General features: G+C 36.8%; 2 protein-coding genes across 5 annotated transcripts in view; both read left to right on the plus strand.

Annotated features, from left to right (window-relative positions):
* Positions 1-3,446, plus strand: part of LOC142318081 (uncharacterized) — a 42,207-nt gene extending 38,761 nt beyond the window's left edge. The window contains exons 6-7 of the mRNA XM_075354608.1: positions 1,844-2,017; positions 3,278-3,446. Coding sequence (XP_075210723.1) covers positions 1,844-2,017; positions 3,278-3,338 — 235 coding nt within the window. The 3' untranslated portion in view covers positions 3,339-3,446. The remainder of the gene's footprint in view (positions 1-1,843; positions 2,018-3,277) is intronic.
* An 18,510-nt stretch (positions 3,447-21,956) lies between these two features.
* LOC142317411 (cytochrome b5 reductase 4-like) overlaps positions 21,957-23,383 on the plus strand; it is a 29,427-nt gene continuing 28,000 nt past the window's right edge. For 2 of the 4 annotated variants that reach the window (XM_075353972.1, XM_075353985.1), the window contains exon 1: positions 21,957-22,090. The gene's annotated coding sequence lies outside the window, so the exon portion shown is untranslated. The remainder of the gene's footprint in view (positions 22,091-23,383) is intronic. The other 2 variants (XM_075353969.1, XM_075353977.1) reach the window with 1 other exon arrangement.

A 23,383-nucleotide genomic window follows, 5' to 3' on the forward strand; every position in this document is an offset into this window, starting at 1 on the left:
AAAATAATAAAAGGTTAATTATTATAGCTGGTTATCTTGCTGATAACAGAGACTGGTATTTCGCTTAGGAAGATAAGGTATTGTATAGCTTGTGCTTAAAGCTATTGTTGTTTAGTAAATTTTTCAATAATTTTCTTAGAATCTGAGGTTGTCAAGCTTCCATCTTTCTTCTCGAAGGAGTCAAAGTATATTGATAGAAACCCATTTAAACCTAATACTTCGTATTCCACCACATTCGGTTTCATGTTATTAAAATTAACTATTTTTATTCTCTAAGATTATTAGTATAATTACTATAATTAGAATTTTTGTATCTAATATATTAAATCAGTAAATTTACAGTAAACCTTTATTCTTATGATAAATAAAAATTACTAAAAATTATTTCTTCTTTGATCTGCATCATTACACTAATGTAATCTCATGATTGAAACCATTGATAATAAGTTAAATTATAGTATAAACTAAGTCACCAACAACAAGGCATCTTTTTAAAAAGGTGAAAAGTGTTTTAAACTTTAAAAAAATAAACTCTATTAGAATTCATTTCCAAAGAAAAATCACTTATCACTGCTGATTAGTTATTTTTTTTTTGTCTTTGCAAGAATGATCGTAAATAGTTCTAAGCTGGAAAAAAATTCTCTTAGAATAAAGCCTAGGTAATAAACATTGCAAATAATACTTGGCTACCACAAAGATCTTCCAATCAGTTCATTTTTATTTACATTAAAAGGACCACCTTGATTGCAACTGTTTAACTTTTCTATAAAATTAGTTTGTGTGTAAAAAATCTAAACAACTATTAATCTTTCTTTTTTGCTAAAATTTGAAATAGTGTTTTCAGAAAACATATTCAACATGTGTATCAAACAATACAATGAACATTGTCAATTGTTGGACATAGTTTGTACAACCTTTTGTACACTTAAATGAAAAATAAAATGTGTTTTCTTCAAATATCTTCACCACCTTCATGTCCTGCACATTAGAAAGAAAAATATTTATTATATTTTTTTATTAAAAAAAAAAACTTTTCATAATGCTGTAAATCCTATTAAAAAAAATAAATATATAAAATTTTGTTTAATGCTACATAACATTGCTAAAAACAGTAGTGCTAGGAAATTTTATAATTTTTATCACGTATTATAATATCTAGAAGCAGACTGTCAATAAATTTATAAATATACAAAATAAAACCTACAAAATAAAACAAAATAAAGTTACAAAATAAAACCTACATCAAATTTAGTTCACGCTGGTTTTATGCACGTAAAGATTCCTTTCATTAAAAGGTAGGCCTGTAGTATGTGCAAGCCAGAGGCAGGTTGTTTGCTATGGTTGTACAACATTTTGCCTTTTCACATCAGTATTTAGAATTTATTAAGATATTCACCTGTTATAATATCTAGAAGCAGACTGTCAATAAATTTATAAATATACAAAATAAATCAAAAAAATTTTGATAAATAATTTTTGAACATTATGTTTTGTATGAATAAGGAAGATATGTAAGTTCTTTAACGAAAACCTACATCAAATTTAGTTCACGCTGGTTTTATGCACGTAAAGATTCCTTTCATTAAAAGGTAGGCCTGTAGTATGTGCAAGCCAGAGGCAGGTTGTTTGCTATGGTTGTACAACATTTTGCCTTTTCACATCAGTATTTAGAATTTATTAAGATATTCACCTGTTTAAGTACATGTTTTACTAAATTAAGTTTACTACAGTCCACAAAACATCATCATATATTATTCTGCTTATCATAAATAAATAAAATAATTCTGCATGTTTTTGTTGGAAAGTATACAGTTTAGTAACTTCATGATAACAACTGTTTTAGATTTAAGATAACATACCTCTCACAGTATGCCCAAGAAGACTGGGAAGGTAATAGAGGTTTTGTTACAAAAGAATTTCTAAAATCTAAGTGTGGTGTTCCATGTTTTGCTGAAGATGACGAATCAGTATATTTTGTAATATCTGGAGCATTCCACTTCATTATCAAAACTAAGCGGTAAGTAAAATTAATAAAAGTAACTCGGATATTAAAAAATAAATATTTATTTTTAAGGAATAATACTTATTACTTTTACTTAACTAAACTGAATACAGTATTTAAGCTGACTCATCATTTAAATCGAAGTAAAAAGATTTTTACTTGAGTGAGCTAAATATTACTCAAAATCAAGCTTTTTCAGACAGCCAATGAGAGTACTGAGTATTATTCTATGGAGTGTTATGGTGTTCGGTGTTTGGATTAGGTTTTGAAGGATAATTATTGTTCATGATGTTGTTAAACAGTGGATACAGCTTAAATTATGTCTTCTCTGAAAATTATCTTTATGTCCTTCTACATTTTGAGCTGCTCAACTGGGTTTGTTTTTATCCTTTACTGTAATATTTTAGATTTTTATATGTGTTGACATTTGGTCTTTGTGTGATTTGTTTCATTAAGATGGTTTATGAAAATTTATTCAGTGGCAGAATAAATTGTTTTTTTAAGAATCACTGTGAAAATCTTTGTAAAATTTGTTACAGTAAGACCGTTTAAGTTTGTAGATCTCTGGTAAATAAAATTCATATGAATGTTTAGGTGAGTTTTGCTAATCCTGAGAAAGATGCACTCAGTTTTTTTTGAATTTGTGGACAAATTTTTCAGTGTGGGCTTTAATGTAAGTATAATTTTTCTATGGTTATATCAGTTGAGTAAGATTTTCCATTTTAAAAAGGTGTCTTTGTTCATGGTTTTATCTAAGAAATTTATTTATATTTTTTTTTTTATATTTAGAGGCCAAAAGTATATTTCTATGAATTTTTTGTATGTTTTGGAGTGTTTTCCAATATCTGATGTTTTATTCAAAGGGGGGATGTTTTATCCATACCTCCAGTATGTTTGATGTCGTGTCTTTTTGTTTTTTCAGTGTGTAACAAAAATATTTCAGGTTATATGCCTGAGATTAAGCAAACCCATTAATAGTGAACCCATAGATTATACCTGCAGAATTTGATGAAAATAAAATTATTCTGTATCATTTTTATGTTGACAATATCTATCTTTTTAGTTCTTTAGCTGTGTTTTTCTTTCTTGAGTAGATTGTTTAAAACTGTGATAAAAAATTAATGACACAAATTTCATGATCCATGCAAAACTATTGATTGTGCAGCAACATAATCAAACCAAATTTTAATTATTTTACAGTGTTATAAAGTTGTATAACATTTTAATAAAGAAATTTAAATTATACTAATACTAAACTGAATTTCTGTTTTCCAGTATACTTACAAATTCACTAAATTATCCTCAAAGATGTCTGTTCACATATTTAGGAATGTGACTTGTTTCATAGATCAGCAAAGAAGATAAATAAAATGTAGAATAACTCAAGCTAATCTGAAGCTAAGTTTTAAACATTTTTTATGAACTCTTCTTAACTTTACCATAATGTAACGTATTTATAAAAATGAATTAATAAAAGTGAAAATCTGAGTTGATTTTAACAATCAGTTCTTTTAATAAGATGCTAATCTACAATCCTTTCTTATTATATATTGTTACTCATAGGATGTAGTCAGGATAAACCTTTAACCACTTCTGGTGGTTAAAATTTTAACTTATTATAATAGCTATCTTACACTACTAGTGATGCGATCTAATCATAGAAGCAGAATATTCATTATAAAGAAAAATATTCATAAAAGGATTTCATATAATATAAAAGGATATTCATATAATGAATATTCATTATAAAGAATTAGAAGGCTGAATAAAATGATACGGAAAAAAGAGGAAGTAAAGTACCAGAATAGATTTAGCCAATTAGGCACTCTTTAGTATGCTTTTACAAGAATTCATTGAGTCTTTTATAAATTAGTTTGGCAATAGTCCAAGTGGTATAGTTGTTGACCTTTGAAATACTACAAGACAGGGCTTGTTTATATCTTACTTTGAGATAGACAAGTCACTTTTTGATTGGTTCTTTTTTATATGGGTAATGTCTGTTTCAATTAGATCTATGAAATCCCTTCTTTGAATGGTAAGGAATACAAGAGTGCCAGAAGGTACAGAACTCTTCTAAGAATATATTATTTAGATTTATAACCTTTGCTATTGAAGGGTGGTTTATTTGATGTTTCTCCTGCCACCACCCCATTCGGTCGCCCTAAAGCATAAGACCAAATGTCTATGGCACAAACGGCTACTGAGCCTTGAAACAGTTTGATGACCAGTATCCTAATAGCTCCAAGAGTTCCCTAACAGCATGAGCAGACTAAGCGCGGTGCCATACACGATCTGCTTACATGTCCCAACCGCTTACTTGTCATATATAAATAAAATGGGTAGGCGCACCCCGACAACTACTAAAAATATATATGACACTCAATAAATTTAATTTATACCATCAAGACAGCAATTCACTGCTACACCTAAGTTGCTGAATGCCAGCAAGTACCTATCCACCATTTTAAAGCCCCTGGAGCTTTAGTTGGCCAGCTGTAATTCTCAGGTAGCTTCCCACAGCGGCAAGGTAGGAGTTTTCCCTTAGATAAACTACTGATGCCACTTGAACAAAGCAACAGCATCAAACAAACAGCATTAAAGCAATGGACACACACAGTCTAACAGTGCGGCTCCCTCCACATTGATTTGCCGCTTGTGAGTGGCCAATTTTCCCCTTGTCCTCTAAGTTCCAGGGTGGCATGAGCTCTAAAATCTCCCCAAAGATTGTTTTGAGCCCTGAAGGGCTTTACTGGAGGTTGTCTTTAGACCCTCCATCTCCCCAAGTTCTGTATAAATATATACAAGGACCTACCCTTAGACATGATGTTCCATTCTTGCTGCCCTGCATCCATCACGGAGGAGGCTTCCACCAGGTGGAAGATGGGCAACTGTTCGAAGTTTAGAACCCGTGCTTTGCAATCACCATTCCGCTCCGGTACAGGCCCAGAACCCCATCCCAAATGCCTTGGCCTCCCTACCTCTTCGCAACTTCCACATGGCTGCCCAAACTTTCACCAGTAAATTGACTGGGAGAGCCTTTCCCAATACGGTGGTAGCCTCATAGGACGTTGTTTTAAAAACACCAGTGCATGCAATTAAGGCTCTGCACTGGGCACTCTTTAAATTTTTATTAAGTGCTCGATTTCTGTCCGCTATTGGAGGGTTGGAGGGATAACCCCTCAGGCAAAAGGCTTATTGTACACTACTATACTTACTATACACATGTTATTAAGTAACCTTAATATATTAATTGGAAAGGCAATCATCATCAGGGGTGGGTGAAAGAATTGTTTTATGATCCACATTAACATTTTATGAAATATCTTCTAGAATGGTTACAGTTACATTAATAAAGTACATAAATAGAATTGGAATATGGGGATATCTGTTCTGGAAAACAGATAAATATATTTTCATGGTCTGAATTCCTAGTATGGTTCTTGGTTGTATCTCCTTCAATCCTATGTAGAACTTAATTAGTTCATTCAGTTTGAGACTTATTTCCAATTGTTGGGTGTAAAGTTAAGCTATACATCACCTAGAGATTAGACCTAGGACTGGTCATAAGACCAGTCAGTGGATAAGTGCCTTCTGTACCCAAAATTTTTCAAGCTGATGATAAGAGTAGGAAGTAAAGTATTCTCAAAAGAACTTTACATTTCTAGACAAACTAACTAATATTACTGAAGAATCACACAGTCTTCAATGATTTCAAAACACACATTGAACTTCTTTCCTTATCAGTCAGACTGAATTTACCATCACTGCCTGTTCATAATAACTGTGTGCAAGTATCAGCAACACATACTACTTGAAAAATAGAAATATGATAGAAACATAATTGGGGGATTTTGCAGTTTAATATTCTCTGTAAGGAAGTACTATGCTGTCAACATCTTAGTGATATAAATGTGCTCTTCAATTTTTGTTAGAGAAAGACTGCAGCCACAAAATGTTCAAGTTATTAAGGATACGTAATCAAAATGCAATATTTTTTTAAATCTTTTATTATATAATCTTTTTGTTATCTGCCAGCACAACATAGCAAAATAAATGTCATTTCAAGTTGTGTGAAAAAAGAGGATTTTTATACAACTCTTTCCATTGTTAACAAAAGGGAAGTTATCAAACTTTCTTCTTATTTCATAAGAAGAAAGTAAATATGAAACAACGATATGGTCAGTTGAAAAGCATCCTCAAGTATCAGGCCATTAATTCCATCTAGTCCTCCAGCTTCATTAGAGTGGGCCTTAATTGTTGTAACTACCAAATCCTTTTTTATCATAAAATTTTAATTTTAAGAACCAAAACTATTGTTTAAAATTACCCATCCAAGACAATTGGTCCAATGAATAATAATAATTGAATGCTTTCATTTAAGTTGTAACAAATTTGTTGTATAGAAATAAAGTAAATTTTTGTTAAAGAAGAGTTTATTTATAGGAGTAAACAATATTTATTCTTTAAGTAGATACTGGTAATTTGTTTATTTTATTTTTATATTTACTAATCTTTGTTGAATAAAAGCAAGCAGTTTTTGAAAAAATACTTTATTTGTGTTTCTATACTTAAAACCCACTATCTCAAAAATATGTGATGTGCTACACACTGGATCTCCTAATTGGTGCTACAGTCCTTGCAGAGCCTTGATCTTCTGCACAATCCTAGCTAAATTTGTTTCCAGCTAAATCTCCCTAACCCCTCATTCCTATTAAGACCAAAATCCATCTTCACCCATCTTTGTTGACCTTTCCCTGTCTTCAATTTCCCACATATGTTCCGAAGTAAGAAAACCATCCTGTTTGGAAATATAACGTTCCTTTCTACGTTCTATGACAAGAATATCTATCGGCTTAATGCCAGCAATATTACAGACTCCCTCCCACAACACAGTCCTCCAACTGCCGACAACATCCAACAGAAGGAGATGCTGGGCTTTCAAAAGAATGTCCCTATAACACCTAAAGATCATGTGATGAGCCCAGAGAGGCATAACATATAACATAATAGACTCACTTACACCCTTGTAAAGGATACGCATAGCATGGAAATTTAACCTCCAGTCGGGATGGATAACTCTGCAAATTCCAAAAAATGCACCTTCTTGGCAACATACTGAAGGTGTTCCTAGAATGGAAGATTTTCATTAAGGATTACACCCAAGTATTTCTAAGCAGAAACACACCTAATGGGAAGGACGGCAATTGAAACCCGTACTCGGCGTGAATTGGCCTGCCGACTCTTCAACAACATCATCGTGGTTTTTTCTGGACCAGAACCAAAAATGATCTTATGATGGAGACTTTACAAACTGTGTTACCTCTGTATGGAACTCAGCGGTTTCTCGTTGGACATGTTGGTGATACAAAGTCTCACCAACCTCAGTGTCATCAGGAAGTAAATCATTTTAAAAAATGTGGAGGACACCATTTTTGTCCATCACAAGACCATCCTGAGTCGAAAGGGTTGATAAAAGGACTTCCTTCCTACGCTTATGTCCAAGGACATTGTATACAACACCCCATGGGTCTTTATTTCCTTGCTCCTGAATAAATAAGCTCCAGGTATTACGCTTAGAGTACCTAATATAATGATAGATAGTACCTGGCCCTCTCCCTGCGATAATTTGCAAGTAGAGCCGTGCGCCGACCAGGATCGCCTTATGTTGTGCAGCTCTCCTGTGTCGACATACAAACCGCTTCATTACAGGCAGGAAACACCCCTGCGGAACAGGAAAATGCCTTCCATGAACATCGCGCAGTTCATCCATCAGTTCAGAAAGTATTAGTCGATGATCGCTAGAGCAATCATTAACAACAGACCAGTCTAGGATCCTACCAGGGATATTTCTACTATGGTAATATCAATATTAGTGCCATGACAGGCCCTCCGTCTATCGACCATTCCGACGTAGGTGGCTAACTGGTCTGCAACATTAAAGAACTCAAAATCATGTTGCGCAATGAAACCTTCAACAATTCACCACTAAAATCAATGATCCCACTGGGCCAAAAAAGCTACTTGGCATTAAAATCAGCGCCTATAAGGATTGTAAATTGCCTATCATTCAAAGGATCCTATACCATTTTTCTAGATGTTCCTCAGTGGGATCCCTATACTGAGAGTACGAGCTGACAACAGTCAAGTCCTGGCCATTAATGTGTGTCAGACGCCTGTCTCGTAAATACATTATCAAGCGACTTCCTACATAGGATAGCAGATATGCTATTAAGTCCTACGTAAAACGTTTTCCAGCTATAAAAACCTGGCAGATCACCCTTAATCACATACGGTTGCTGCAGGAAAATAACATCAAGGCTCCATCGCTCAACAATTTCACCTAACTCAACATGGACTACATAAGCACTCTGCGCATTCAGTTGACCAAACTTAATCATTAAGAGATTTAAAGTATAGCTCAACTGCTCGCAAGTAACAACTGCATTCTCTACTAGCAACTGAGTGTTTATGATTCTTGCGCAACTTATTGCAGTTCACGCAGGTCGAAGCCTCTGACTTCTGTGGACAATCATCGCGTTTGTGGCCTTCCTCGCCACAATGCGCACAGACCAGTGTAAATTTACAAAATTTGGCTCTGTGGCCATAAGTACAACACTTAAAACATCTTTGAACATCAAGGTATTCTTTGACCCGACAGGATCCAAAGTCAACACATAATCTACCCTCATCCCAACCCCGTAGGGGAAGAACCCGCCTAGTGACATTCCGTTCGCCACCCCCCTCGTTCCTTGCCGTGTTGGGCTTTAACGGGAGTTGTCTATCGCCCTCTAACGTTTAACATCTCATAGTAATAACCCTCGTTGAGATACCACCGATGTAAATGCCTCGGTAGACATTTGCATCGGTGATTTAATAACTGAGGTGCCTTCGCTGTAGTCCTAGTCTGGATATCTTGAGTTCTACCTATTATGAGCCAATTTCTTGAATGTCTCGTAATTCGAGGCAAATTGAAAACAATATATCACCAAACATGTTGATTGCAACAACGAAAATTTAGTCCTAGTTCCCTTAGTGAAGTCAATCCTAATCAAACCCCAGACTTAGGTTAAATTATGGACTCCGATCTGGTCCACTAGGAAGAGGCGGACAGACCTCCTACTCCCACTCGGATCCATCGCAGAGTCCCGCGTGACATTCACCTCATAAACTATCGTCGAGATGCCGCTACACTTCACGGCTGCATGGCATCCCATGCCCATCGGCAGTGCAGTCGCCTTTCCCCCGACAGCTTCAACGATTATAGTTACATCTTTCTAACTAACCGTGGTTCCCTGCCAAAGCGCCTACCTTCGATCAATCAGACTGCCCAGGCGGACCCTAGCCACCCGGTTTCCTACTCTATTAAATCCCTTCGGTCGCTCTACGTTGGGCAAGGAATTGAAGGAAGCGAAGCCACAAATGTCCGGTCTCTACGAGTCCTCCAATTTACTCACAAATCAAAGAAGGAGTTTACTCTCTCAAATTTCCTAATAACTCTGGTACGCATAGCTTCGTACCGTGGACAGACATACAGGACATGGTCCACCGTGTCATCGACCCTACAGTCCGGACACAAGCCGGAGTCAACCAACCTAAACCTAAAAGCGCAATGTCCCGAAAGAAATTGAGTAATTTGCCGATTGGGGAAACCCAGCTAATGGCACGCAACTCTTTAGCATCTGGAAAAATACCATGCGTGTATCGACCAGTTGAAGAATCGTTCCACCTAGCTTGCCAAGAGTCAAAACTTTGGCCTTCAATTTCTCGCATACGCCCTGACCTTAGAAGGCCACCCTTCTTAGAAGCAAAAATATCTAGGGATTTTATGCCGGCAATTACAGTGACTACGTCTTGCCAGATAGTCCTGTAGCCACCGACAACAGCTAACAACAGAAGACGCTAGGCTCGCAAACGAATGTCCCTATTGCATTGGAATTGTAAACGATGAGCCCAGACGAGCGCAGTGTACAACATTGTGGCCTCACAGACACCTTTGTAAAGAGAACGCATGGTACGATAATTCAACCTCCAATCGGGATGGATGACTCTACAGACGCCGAAGAAAGCATCCATAACCTTTTTCGCTACAAATTGGAGGTGCTCCTTGAAGAGAAGGCTCTCATGTAGGATGACACCCAGATACTTCTGAGTGGTAACATAACTAATTGGAAGGCCGTCCATCACAACCTACGGGTGACGGGTTGCAGCTAAGCGGCTCTTCAAGAACATCATAGTGGTTTTCTTCGCACTGAAAACCATCTTATGCTGAAGACTCCACAACCTTAATACCTTACATGCTTGTGTGGCTCTGAGCTCATCTCGGCACGTGAATTGCCCTCGACCAGCAGCAACCCCTCGTCGGCATAACCCAAGATGCGACAGCCACTGGGCATCCGCAATCGCGTGAGAGAATCGAACTCAACGACCCAAGACTTGACGGACTTAAGCCTCAGTAATTTGTAAAGACATAATCTCAGAGTGAAAACCTACAACTTCTCTTCGGACACGTCGATGATACGAGGTCTCACCAACCTCTGTATCATCTGTAAGTAGATCGTCCATCAGATGAGTGAGGATACGATCTTTATCTATAACAACACCATCCTGGGTCGAGAGAGCCGACAGAAGAATGTCTTTTTTCCTCTTATGACCAAGAACTCGATAGACAACAACCCATGGGTCCCTATTGCCCTGCTCTTGTCAAATAGCGCTAGGAATCACGCTTAGAAAACCTAAACTTGTAAAAATACTCGCTCTTCTTCCGACGATAATCCGCTATCAAGACTGCACGCCGATCAGGATCATCAGCACGTTGTGCGGCTCTCTTGAGCCGGCCCACAGTCCACTTCATCGCAGTCAATTCCCGAGTCCACCATTCAGCTACTCTCTCTCTCTCAACTCGTACTTCTTGGGATAGAGTGTTCAGCGGCTTCAACTACCAAGAAGAGAAATTCTCTGCCAGGTCGTATAATGGGACCTCGTCCTGACTTCGAGTAAAAACTCGCAGCCTGGCCGCAAGAATGTTAGAAAGCTTGGGCCACCGCCTGTGCCTGTGCAGGAAGCGCTCCTACTAAACAGGAACATCCGCCCTAAAGACATCGCGCAGCCTACCTACCCAATCAAAAACTTTTAGTCGGTGATCACTTTCGCAATCATCAACTACCGACCAATTCAGAATCCTACCAGGGATATCCTTACCAATGGTAACATCAATGTTGGTACCATGGAAGGCCCTCCCCAAACCAACTACACCGGCGAAGGTAGTCAACTGAACGGCTACATTGAAAACATCAAATTGATGCTGCGCGATGAAATCTTCGATTAATTCACCACCGTCTTCCGTGATCCCACCGTGCCAAAAAAGCAATTTGGCGTTCGCATCAACTCCTATAACAATAGAACGATCCGCTATCAGCCTAACAATTTTATCCCATCTTTCCAAATGCTGTTGAGTGGGATCTCTGTACTGAAAGTACGAACTAATAACGACCAGGTCAAAACCATTCACGGCAAGCTTAACAACGATGTGATGCGTGTCAGAGGCCTGCCATATGAAGATACTATCTATGGACCCTGCACAACACGGCGGATTTACTATCACCAACGTAAAACTTATTCCAGCCTGAAAAACCTGGCAGATCACCTTTAATCATATACGGGTGCTGTGGAAGGAGAACATCGTGGCTCCGTTTTTCAACAACCTCACCTAACTCAACTTGGACTGCATAGGTGAACTGGGCATTAAGTTAACCGAACCTAACCACCAGCCTCCTTTTTCTGCGGACAGTCGTCACGCTTGTCACCTTCATCGCCACAATGCACGCAGACCGACACGTACTTACAGAACTTGGCCCTGTACGTCAAGAAGGTACTCCTTGACGCAACAGGATGCAAAGTCCAAGAAGATTCGTCCCTCCGACACGAATTTCCAGCCCCTAACTGAAAGACACCGAGATACAGTGGGGCATCATGCTTGCTAGACTTGAAGACCAACCCTCACTGGTCCTTGAACGAAGCCTCGTCCAAGTCGGTGTTTTGTTCTCGAATGAATGACAAAACCTCCTCATCAAAGAAGCCCCGCTCAATGTCGTAAATTATGGCCCGGGACCTTCTCAATCGCTTGGAGTCCTCGACCTCAAGCTTCTTCAAAACCGGAGAAGCTGCGTGATGATTCGGACAGTCAGTCTCCTTGTTGTCATATACCACTACCAGCCCTTTGCGGTCTCCTTAATATCCCTGTTTCGAAGCTCCTTTCGGTTACCACGAAGGGCTACCTGAAAGCCGCGTTTTTGTCCTTGGCTCGTGGTCTTCGAGCCCTCCGTCTGTTGAAAAAGAATACCTCTGGCTTCTTAAACACCTTGCTGGCTTTCCGCTTGGATTTCAAAACATCAGCGTAGCGCCTGGGCTGCGCTGGAGCCTGCACGACTTTAGGACCTTGACTTCCTTGGGCTTAGAAGCCAAGGATTCGAAACCAAAGGCGGTAGCTAATGCAGCTACCGCCTCCTTTATCTTCATCAGCCTTGAAAGCATCGTCTTTCTCGTCCCAACGCTTACGCCGCCGGGAAGAGAAAGAATCTCTACGGGTAGTCCAGGTCCTCCTGGACTATCTTGGCCAACGGAGCAGAACTGCCTGTTCTGATCTTCGCGTTCCAAAATTCTTCCACAGTCGGAAGTGGCTTGGCCCGGACGGGTGCGTCCGTGTTCGATTCAGCCTCAGAGGGCTCCGGCTTTCGCTTCCTCCTGTAAACTTTCCATGACCGAATATTCCCTAACTAACTAATCCTAAGGCTAAACGAGATTCTCGCTGTCTTCCACCTGTCGTACTAAGTTGGGCAAGCCCAAGAAAGTGACAACTGCCCGCAGCGACACAGGCAGCCGCAGACCTTAATATTCTCCTATCACACTATGCATCTTTACTATGCGCTGCTGGATCGATTAAATGCAATACGTCCAACGTACGGCAAGAAACCACGAATTATTGCCCTCGTTCTTAGAAGAACGCGAGTAGGACTAAAGGGCGCTACCCTTCACTCGTCACGGGGACTTACGACCAGCAGTCGTTGCCACCTTATCGCCACGCTGAAATGGTGCCCGAACAAATTTTTTCCTTGTACTGCGTCCGCAAGTAATGATTCACGAGTCTCTGAATCAAATGATGCCACCGTTGCTAAAACATTTTAAATCGGATTCGCAAGGAATTGTCGAAGGTACACACTCGACGAACAGCTCAAATCACAACAGTAAAAGAGTCTCAGACACAATGTAACTTTGTCCGCATCAAAGGGCCAAAGTATAATCTACCCTCAAATGTAAACCTCTGAAAGAGACCAGCTATTACCTCAAAACCTCCGTGATATCTTTGGGCATCACGCCTACCAGTTTTAAAGACCTACATTCCCGCCTAAAAATGGCTCGTCCAAATCAGTGTTCTGTTCCCGTATTAGGGACTGAACGTGCTCATCAGAAAGGCTGCGGATATCATAAACAGTGATACGGGGCCTACGCATTCTTTTCGGGTCAACTTTTATATTCAAGTTTTTGACGGCAGAAAACTCAGTGATCACCCGAACTGTCTCCTTGTCGTCTACAACTACAACTAATCCTTTGCTGCTCTCTCTAATGTTTCTAATTTTAAGCTCCTTCCGACAATCGTGAAGGGCAACATGAAGGTTTTCAGTTGACTACTGGGTATAGTCGATCCCTTCCTCTTATTAACAAAAATAACCTCAGGCTTTTTAGAAACTTGACTAGTTTCACGTCTTCCCCTGACTATTTTAGCATACCATTTAGGTTGTACTGAGTCGGGGCAGAATTTTGGATCACTCTGACTTATTTGCGCTTGGAGGCAAGGTTCTCAAATCCTTCTACAAGTGCTTCCTGAAACAATGTTAGCTGGGGAAAAATCTAGGGTTTGACACTCCTAGGGTTTGCCAGATAACTGAACAACTTATCCAATTTGGCAAGAACTTCATGGGCCAAGAAATCCGCCGCCCTCTTCCAGCCGGACTTCCTGCCTACCACTTGAGTATCTGTCATGGCCGGAAAAACCCGGATAATCTGCGAATATAAATGCTCACTGTCTTCCTTCTGTGAAATGTTACTACTACCCGCAGCAAGCCGGAGACCTATATTCTCCTGTCACTAACTGCACCTCTTCGCCGCAGTTGGATCAAATATGTGATGTTCAGAAACTAACTCGCACTCTTTATTGTTTATGCATATGATGACAAGATCAAAATTTGAAAACATTTGAATGAAAGACTCAATTTCATATTACACAAGAGGCAGGACAAATCAACTTGGTGGAAATTTAAGAACAATTTTATGTAAAACAAAAATAATTGATGTGGAGAAATTGTTCTAAGTAGTATAGAAACTTCAGGTTCTGCGTCAGGCCGACCAGTTCTGAGCACGAGCCACTGACACAGAACCTGAGGTTTTTTTCACGGAGAGCACTGCCAATTTTCAGTTAAATTCTCACCACGCAAGCGTTTATTTTCTACAAAAAGCACTCCACAACACTACTCTGTTTTTTCAATAATCGATTTCAATAAACTGACGCAGAACCTGAGTAACTTATTCAAATACATTAAAGAAGATTGATACAGTATACGAGAAAATTATTAATTACATTAAAATAGATTCTGTGAAATTTTAAAAATTGGCGTATCTCGAGATACGCCAATGGGCGTATCTCGCCCATTGGGTTAGGGCGTCCTAACCCAATTTTAACGCGATTTTGAAAGGCTTAACGGCAAGGGTACTATCCAACATCTGGGAATGATTGGCGGTAGTTTCATCCACACAAGTCCACCCGTTCTCGAGATTTTCACAACATTTTTTTTAAATTGATGCTGAAATAAAATGAAAATGTGCTCAGTTAACAGTTTTAATCACTTTTAAACTAATTTTAAAATCGGACATCATTACTTTCAGAGAAAGCAAAAATAAAAATTTCTACTTATGAAGGTTGTTTAATTACTTTGTTGGTTAACGGCGAATAAGCCACTACATTTTCATATATCAATAAACAATACGCGATTGTATTTGGTTTAAAATTCTCTTCAACTTCAATATTAATTTTCAAATCAATAACGCCTATTTTTATTGATTCACTCTATCGTGAACAATCTATCACGTACAAGGGATAATTGTTTTTATAATCTGAAAACGTATATGGCGAATTTATAATACAATTGTTTAAACTCGACAAACATTTTGTACATCAAAATTCGATCACCTCTAAATCCTCGTATGGATAACAGGTTAAATTTATAAATACTTTAATATTTTTAACGTTGCATGAATCAAATTCCGATGCGTTCTACGTAGCTTTATTTAATCTTTGAAAGCCTACAATAACGTATCTAGGTTTGTCCAATTGTGATGATGTTTTTACATTCCAAACCATAGATTTTGTCTGTGGCACTGTTGGATTCTGATGAATTTCCCAACTTCTAAACGGTATACGCAATTCGTCATTTTTTTCTCTCAATTTCGCCAATTCCAACTGATATTCACTCGAAACCTTTAAATATGGTACAAGCCATGCAAACATCTGTTATTTCTAGTCTAGATTTATGATATGAAGCCGTTGCCAGTATAGCGTTTACATCATTACTAGTACGTTTCAATAACAAATCAGAAATAATTGTTTCTTATTGAAATTACATTTTTCATAATAGCGGTCACGCCTACGTTTTTCGTGCTGGCCACCTCTTACCCGTTTATTTTGTAAACAATCTCATCGAATGAAAGGCGCCGGCAAAATTAACCAATTCCGATGTTGTCAATTTTTTATTGTTTTCACCTACAAGTTTCCCACGAATATGTAGACAACTGTCGCCCGGAACAGTGTACTCATCTGGTTGATTTATTCTTATAATCTTGTCACCCGTTTTAAAGATGCTTTCAAATGGGATGTGTTTATGCATTTTTTTATGTTAACAATTCGTCAGTAGACGCAACTCTTTTAACATTTAAATAATTCATCTCTATATAAGAAAAAATTATTTTTCATTTCAACAACTTATTGGTGCTTTTTAATTTTCCACCAACAATTTCAAATCCTAGAGATTTCAGTTTCTTAATGCTTTCTTCTGTTAGTTTATATTTAACATCATCATTATCATCACTTTTATATGGCATTTCTAATGAAAAGAAAAAAAATCAAATTGCATCAAATTACATTCTTTCAATACCAACGACATGCTTCCCCGTTCGCCGGGTAAATTTAGCAACTGATTGTTTTCACCGGTCAATTTTATTATCAAGTTGGTAATTTCTTTTTCATCTACTGGTACGAATGTAATATAAAATGGACATTCTTCAATCATTTCACCAGGATCGACACTCAGTGGGAAATCATACAAAATAAAATTCTGTTTCTCGTTTTTATATCCGCCCGAAATAATATCACATTTTATACGTATTACATTTACAGTGGCGATATTTATTATTTGATCTGAATGTTTTGTTTGATTTGGTTTGAGAATTCTCGCCCCATAACCCAGTAGACTGCCAATACTTGAATCATCTGAAAAATGTATTCACCCGGTGCTTTTAATTTCACATTGTAACGTATTTCCTCGCAAAGAGATTGATTTTTTAATTTTCTTAATTCGTTTTGTATATATTCACCAATATCTTCAATTTCATAACTATCCGTCGGTATTGTTATGTAATTTTTCTTTGTAAATTCGTAATTGTTATTTTCATCTTTTTTAACGTCCTTGTCGAATTCAAACCACAATTTATTATTTTTATTCTCTTCGACATTTGGAATCGTGCTGGCTGTCATCAGCCATTTTAACTCCAATTCATATTGGTCTTTTGAAAGGTCTATTGGAGGAAAAATGTTTTTTTTAACAAGCGAATCGTTTCCATCGATCGACAACAAATACGACATTATCTAAAATGTGAAAAATTAAAATTAAAATGTATAATTTATTCGGATAAAAATTCCAAACACAACACTACCGCAAATTACATCATCATCGGCTTGATATCTGTTGTAATTGTACGTTACATTGGATTTTCCAAAATAATTCATCAATTCTGGAGGTGGGTGTAGATTTTCTATACCATCATAACAGTCTACATTTTACCGACTTTTCTAAAGCAAACCCAATATGTACCATTGCCCATTGAAATGTCCAAATTGATTATAGCGCATTCATTTTTTCCAGTCTTTTTTGGTAAAGCGTCGAACATAACAACACCTCTGAATGTGGAATTTTCAATCGTTTTGCATACTCTCTCAATTCGTCGTCATATAAAGCACGCCTCGGTATTGAATCGATTATTTTTTTTATTCGACCGACACTTTTCTTTAATTTCTATTCTTCCGCCACTTTTCTGTAATTTTAATCGACCACCGAATTTAGATTTTAATTTCATCGCATTTATTACCGCATATGCGGCCGCTATTTCAGTCAAACTACTATCCGGGGCAATTACACGTTCCCAAGTTCTTTCAGCCAGTGCTTTGTCGGCTTGGGCTCTGGTTTTGGTATCTGAATATTTAGAATAGGCAATATCGTGCAATTTACAGGCATCATCCAACTTATTAACGCCTTTATCCCCGCGTTTTAACCTTTTATGCAATTTCGTGCCAGGACTACAATAATTGTAACCCGGTAAATGAGCTTCAACAGGTAATAAATCACCAGCTTTATTCACCAAAGATACCAACCAATAATACCACGACCTTTTTTCTTTGTCATGGTCTTTTTGTCTTTTTCACCTTTTTTCTTCATGTCTATATATATAAAACAATTTATTTTCAATTTAAATAAACTACTGATGTAAAAAAGCCGAAGCTCATATTCCCGCCTCGGCTTTTAACTAGGAAGAAACCGAATCATTTAGTAGGCTCGAATTCGAGCCAACAAAATTCATCATGGTTCATCGAATACTTTTAATTTAGTCATTTCATTTTCTCGAATCATTGCTCAGACACTGGGTTTAATTTGGTTCGCGATAACTTCTTCTGTAGAGCGAACGTTTAATTCATCATCTATATGCTTGGTAATTTTTTCTTTAAGAGGATCGAGGGAATCTTTCATCAATTCAACAGTTGCATCTGTAAGTTTCATTTTTTTAATTTTCTATATATTTTTTAACGTTTACATCAAGATTTGTATTTTCTTCGTTTAATCGTTTTAAACCCACAAACTTTTCACCGAGACTATTTGTGTATTTGTCAAACATAAGTTTACATCGTTTAAAATTCAACGCATCCTTTTCATCGATAGGATCGGATACATTACACAATTTATGATGCTTTAAAACAAAATTTCCTTCTGGTGTGGCTGAAAAATCTCATTCTCCACGTCGATGACCTTTACCTAATTTTATTCGCGACATTTCTCTATATAAAGAAAATGTAAATAAACATTCAATAACCTATTCAAATTCAACATCTTTCAATTCTTTAATTATAGATATGATTTCATTTGAAACGGTCTTTTTTCTAGCATCATATTCACCCACAAGTGTATACAATCTATCAATCAATTTGTTTGGATCGTCCCAATATAAATATTGTGGATTATAGTTGAATTGAGCATGTAATAATCCAGAACTACTGAAAGACGTGGATGGTGTTTTATATGGGGATAGAAATGTTTTTGGACCAGTTTTTAACGTTTCCAAGTATGGTTTAATTATTTCAGTGTAACTGTCTTCTAATATAGGTGTATATTTTTTTATATATTCTAGGTTGTTCTTCTTGAGATTGTTCAGAATATAATGGTAATGTTGTTTGTTCAGATAATAATGTAGAATAGGCGACATCTTCTTCTCCTTCTGAATCTTGTTCCAATAAACTCTGTTCACATCTGTCTTGGTGTCTTTCTAAATGAGTCGACAATCTATCACCCAGTTTCACGCCCTACTCTGTCTACATCAATTTTTCCAGTATGAGGAAGTTTAGATATAGGGGTATGTCCAAAGATGAGATTGAACGGCTAATTGATCAAGAGTGGCAGGATACATGGACACACTCTAGACTTGGGGATTGGACCAGGCGACTAATCCCCAACATAAATGTGTGGACTAGTAATAGAATAGGTAATGTAGATTTTTATACGACACAACTGTTGACGGGGCATGGCTCGTTCGGCCATTATCTGTTTAGAATTGGAAAAAGACCTACCCTACAATGTGTGTACTGCCCAGAGACTGATGATGCGGAACACACTGTGTTTGTATGCCCAAGATGGGCTCCAAATAGAAGAGAAATTTCGGACAACGGACTTACACCTGAAAACCTCTTAAATTGGATGGTCTATAGTGACGATAACTGGGATCGGTTCCGTAGGTTTGCCGGGAAAATCTTACGCACCAAGGAAGAAGAGTACAGAAGAAGGGGTTTGTGAAATTAGGGTAGGGAGGACAGTCCCTCCGTGGAGGGCCCGTACGCCGTGGTGTGCGGGTTCCTGAGACGGGGGGGAACTCCTGGGGAGTGTGGAACAAATAAAAGACCGAGTCCCGGTTGGCGGTGCCGCTCCTGCGGGTGCCTCGGCGCTTAGTGGGGGCGGTACCGCTGATTAGAGGCAAAGGCATAATGACCGAGACCCGGTTCCCTGCTGAGGGGATGGGAGGTGGCGTAGCCATACCCCGTCTCCGAGTCGGGGGATTAGAGGCAGGCGAATAAAATAAAATTAAAGATCCGAGACCGGGGGAGCTAACCTGCCGTGCCGGGTGTACAACCGGTGGGCGGGGGACACTCCCTTAGAGTAAAAGGACACTCTCCCCGACTGAGTATACTTAAATGGATATCCGGTCGGGGAGAGTAGGGGAAGAAAAAAAAAAGTATGAGGAAGTTGTCTGGGTCTATTTACTTTTTCTTTAATTTCATTTATAGGATCTATTATTAGTTTGAAACGTTTAGCAAATAAAGTTTCTTCTTCAGCCGAACCTATCATAAAGGCTGCATCTTTACGTTTAAAATTTTTATTAAGCTTGTCAATTTCAATCATTTGTTTCTCATTTTTCATTGCTCTATAAAGAAAAAAAGAAACTTAAAAACAATCATTTTATTAAGGTTATACGTTACGTTAACGTCATGTTAAACGTTACGTTAAACTTATACGTTACGTTCAATAATGATGAATGTATCGATGTTGTTTCTATATCGACCTTTATTTTTACCCTTTTCTTTGATGATGGCTAGAAAATTATATTGGTTTATATTCCAAACTTGATCGCACATTGATTTAAAATCATCAAAAGACATGTTGACGTTTACATGACCATCGTAAATGTGTTTTAAATTTAAATTGTCTTGTTTGAATAAAATTAAAAAATTGCAATTGTCACGTACGAGTTGTTTTGGTATTTTGGTATATGTTTGCGTTAGATAAAAACAATCAATTTTATTATGACGACCACGTACAAAATAAGCACCGATATTATTTTGTTTCTCTTTTATTACATCGTCAAAAATTATTATCGAATGTGGTTCAATCGCCTCTAGTTGAGGACTTGATCGTTTTCAGTATATTCATAATAGCCCATTTCAGGATTCATCATCATTAAATTTGACAGCATTCTATAGAGAGGTTGATGAAGCTATTTTGAGAAAATGTACAAGTTTTGAAAACGTACACCATTTTTTTTTAACTAAAATATTAAAAACTACATTTGTTTTACCACAGATGGATGGGCCGCATACAATACACCTAATGGTGTTTGGCAATAGAGAACCATGTTTACTTTTGTTTTTAAATATACATCCACCCAATACATTTACAATGGGGAATTTTGTTTTTTGTTGTATTTCCTTCATATCTCTCTAATGAAAAATTAAAATTTAATACCAATTTAAAGTTTTTCTGAAAAAAGGATAGTAGCGAAAATAAACTTTTGACAAATCAATGGGAAATTCTTTTATTAACGAGTCTACATTATCAAATTCATAATATTTTTCAAAAATAGTCTCACATTTATGAAAAAGGTCATATTCTATTTTCAAATGTATTATTTCATTTAAATTATTATTATAGAAATTTTCAATAAAAGAATTAATTGAATCAATTATCGTTGTTAAATTATTTTCTTCATTTATAAGTACATATTCAATTGTAAATGATGGTCTTGGTAAAATAAGTTTATTATTACGAAGCTTCATTTTGGTATCTATATAAAAGTTTACTTTTTTAAATTCAAATAGACTATTGGTAATCGAAGGTTTTTTGAATTCTGTATAAAATTAATAATTTTACATATTATAAATTAATTCAATAATTAAAAATATTCAATATTTCTTTCTGTGTATGTAAATTAAAGTTTTTAATTCAAATAGACTATTACATTTTCACAAATATATTGCCAAAGTGTCGAAAAACGCTGTTTTTTTTAACATTTTGTCAATAGAAATTGTTTTTATACTTTTGGCAGTGTAAAAATTACACCAGTGCAGATGGTGTCTCCCGTTATACGATCTACGACGAGAATTTCTCTATCGCGGTGACGCATCCTGGTGCAATCGCCAAGACGACCAGGAACATCCTCGAGCTACGTCTAAATTTGTATTCATAAATACACACACAAACACACACTCAACTATTGTGACGTTAAAAAATGACGACAGTGATTGCGGCGGCGGTTATAGGTGCTAACAATAAATATTAAAATTATTTCGCGACTTATATAGAACAATTTTCACTCCGTCTGTCGGTCACCCGCTGTAACTGAACAGTTTAAGGCGTCAGTCAAGAACACCAACTCAAAACCAACCGTCGCCGATTCGAATCCTAGCCGATTCACATTTTTTCACTTTAAATATTATTCATTCATTTAATTCTACCGCTCAACACCAACATCACAACCAAACAACAGCTGTTCAAAAATACTACCAACCTTTGAAATATTACTTTAATATTTAATCAAAATATATAATCACGTTGGCAACACTTCCTGTTATCGCCTTTGCACTATTAGTACATATTGCCACCTAACCTTAAAAGGTAAAAGTACCTTAAGGTTGAAAAGGTTGAAGGATACATTTTATCCAATCTATGTTATTGTTTTTAGTAGCTTCATAAAAAACATCAAAAGGACATTGTTCTGTTGCATGACCAGGTATTGATTTGAGTAGATATTTTCTTTGATTTTTCTGTCCCTATCGCAATCACATCTCGCAAAATATAAGAACTGAGAAATGTTTGCCAGATCTATTGATTCATGAAACTGAATAGTAAAAAATTCACTTGCTGAATTAGCTGATCGCGTACATTGGCAGCCTTGTCATTAATTCGCCTTGATACTGTGTCATTAAAAAACGGAATTTTTTTTAAATATTTTTGTTTCTTCCTCGCCTATTAAAACACTGAACCCCACGTCAACTGCAGCAGAAAATAAAAGTTATTCTGCGATTGTATGTGGTTTGGACATTTTAGCTACTCTTAATGCTACAAGATAACTTGAAGTGTATTTTTATCGATATGGCTTGATTTATAAGTAGAAGCTTGCTGATTTTTCAAAGTATTTTTTTTGGAATATTTCCACGGGTTTCATTTTATGATACGGATGATTAGTTTCCAAGTGTTAAATTAATTTTGATTGCTTCATGCTTCCACTGGAGAGCACTAGAAAGCAAGCAACACACTGTGGCTTTCCACCCAGTTGGGTAAAACCATAATTTTAATAACTGTCATTGCACAATATTTTCTTCTTACCAGTCGATTCAGTGGATGTAGACAGCTCACTTCGTATTTTCACAAATTTATCCATTTTGTATAAGAATCTAATTTAAAACTAAAACAGTTACACAGTTTGACCACACTAAAAAACTGAAATGTCAATTATTATTATTTTCAATGAAACTTTGCTTTTAAAAAATTAGATAAAGGTGCACCAGATACAAACTTATAACCAGACACACGTTTCGCATTCGAAACTAAACTTACATTCTGCAATCCCTTACCCCTCTTTTATACTGTTGAGAGCATGACTTGTTCAAACTATCATTTGCATATTCAAAGAGGGCTTTCTCACCGCAAATATTATGCAAACAGTTCAAATTAAGAGGAGCATGAACACATCAAGCTGAAACCTGTAACTGGCTTATGTTTATACACTTCATACATGAATGTTCATACTCGTCACTATCAGTGCATCTTAATATCAGTTCAAAATATTCAATATATATATATTTTTTTACTTTTTGGTGGTTGTGGGGCTAAAAAGGTTGAAGAATCACTGCTCTATATGATAAACTCTCACAAAATATAAGCCCTAAGCTTCCTTCAGATAGCAAATTCATTTTTGTTTTGTTTTTTGCATATCACTGCTAACAGAAAGACTGATTACAGGAAATCACACAAACAATTTATCATTCATTGAACAAATTTCTTCAAATATATTCTACATTTA

Source organism: Lycorma delicatula, chromosome 1, assembly GCF_047948215.1.
Source record: "Lycorma delicatula isolate Av1 chromosome 1, ASM4794821v1, whole genome shotgun sequence".
In the NCBI taxonomy this organism is placed as follows: Eukaryota; Metazoa; Arthropoda; class Insecta; order Hemiptera; family Fulgoridae; genus Lycorma; species Lycorma delicatula.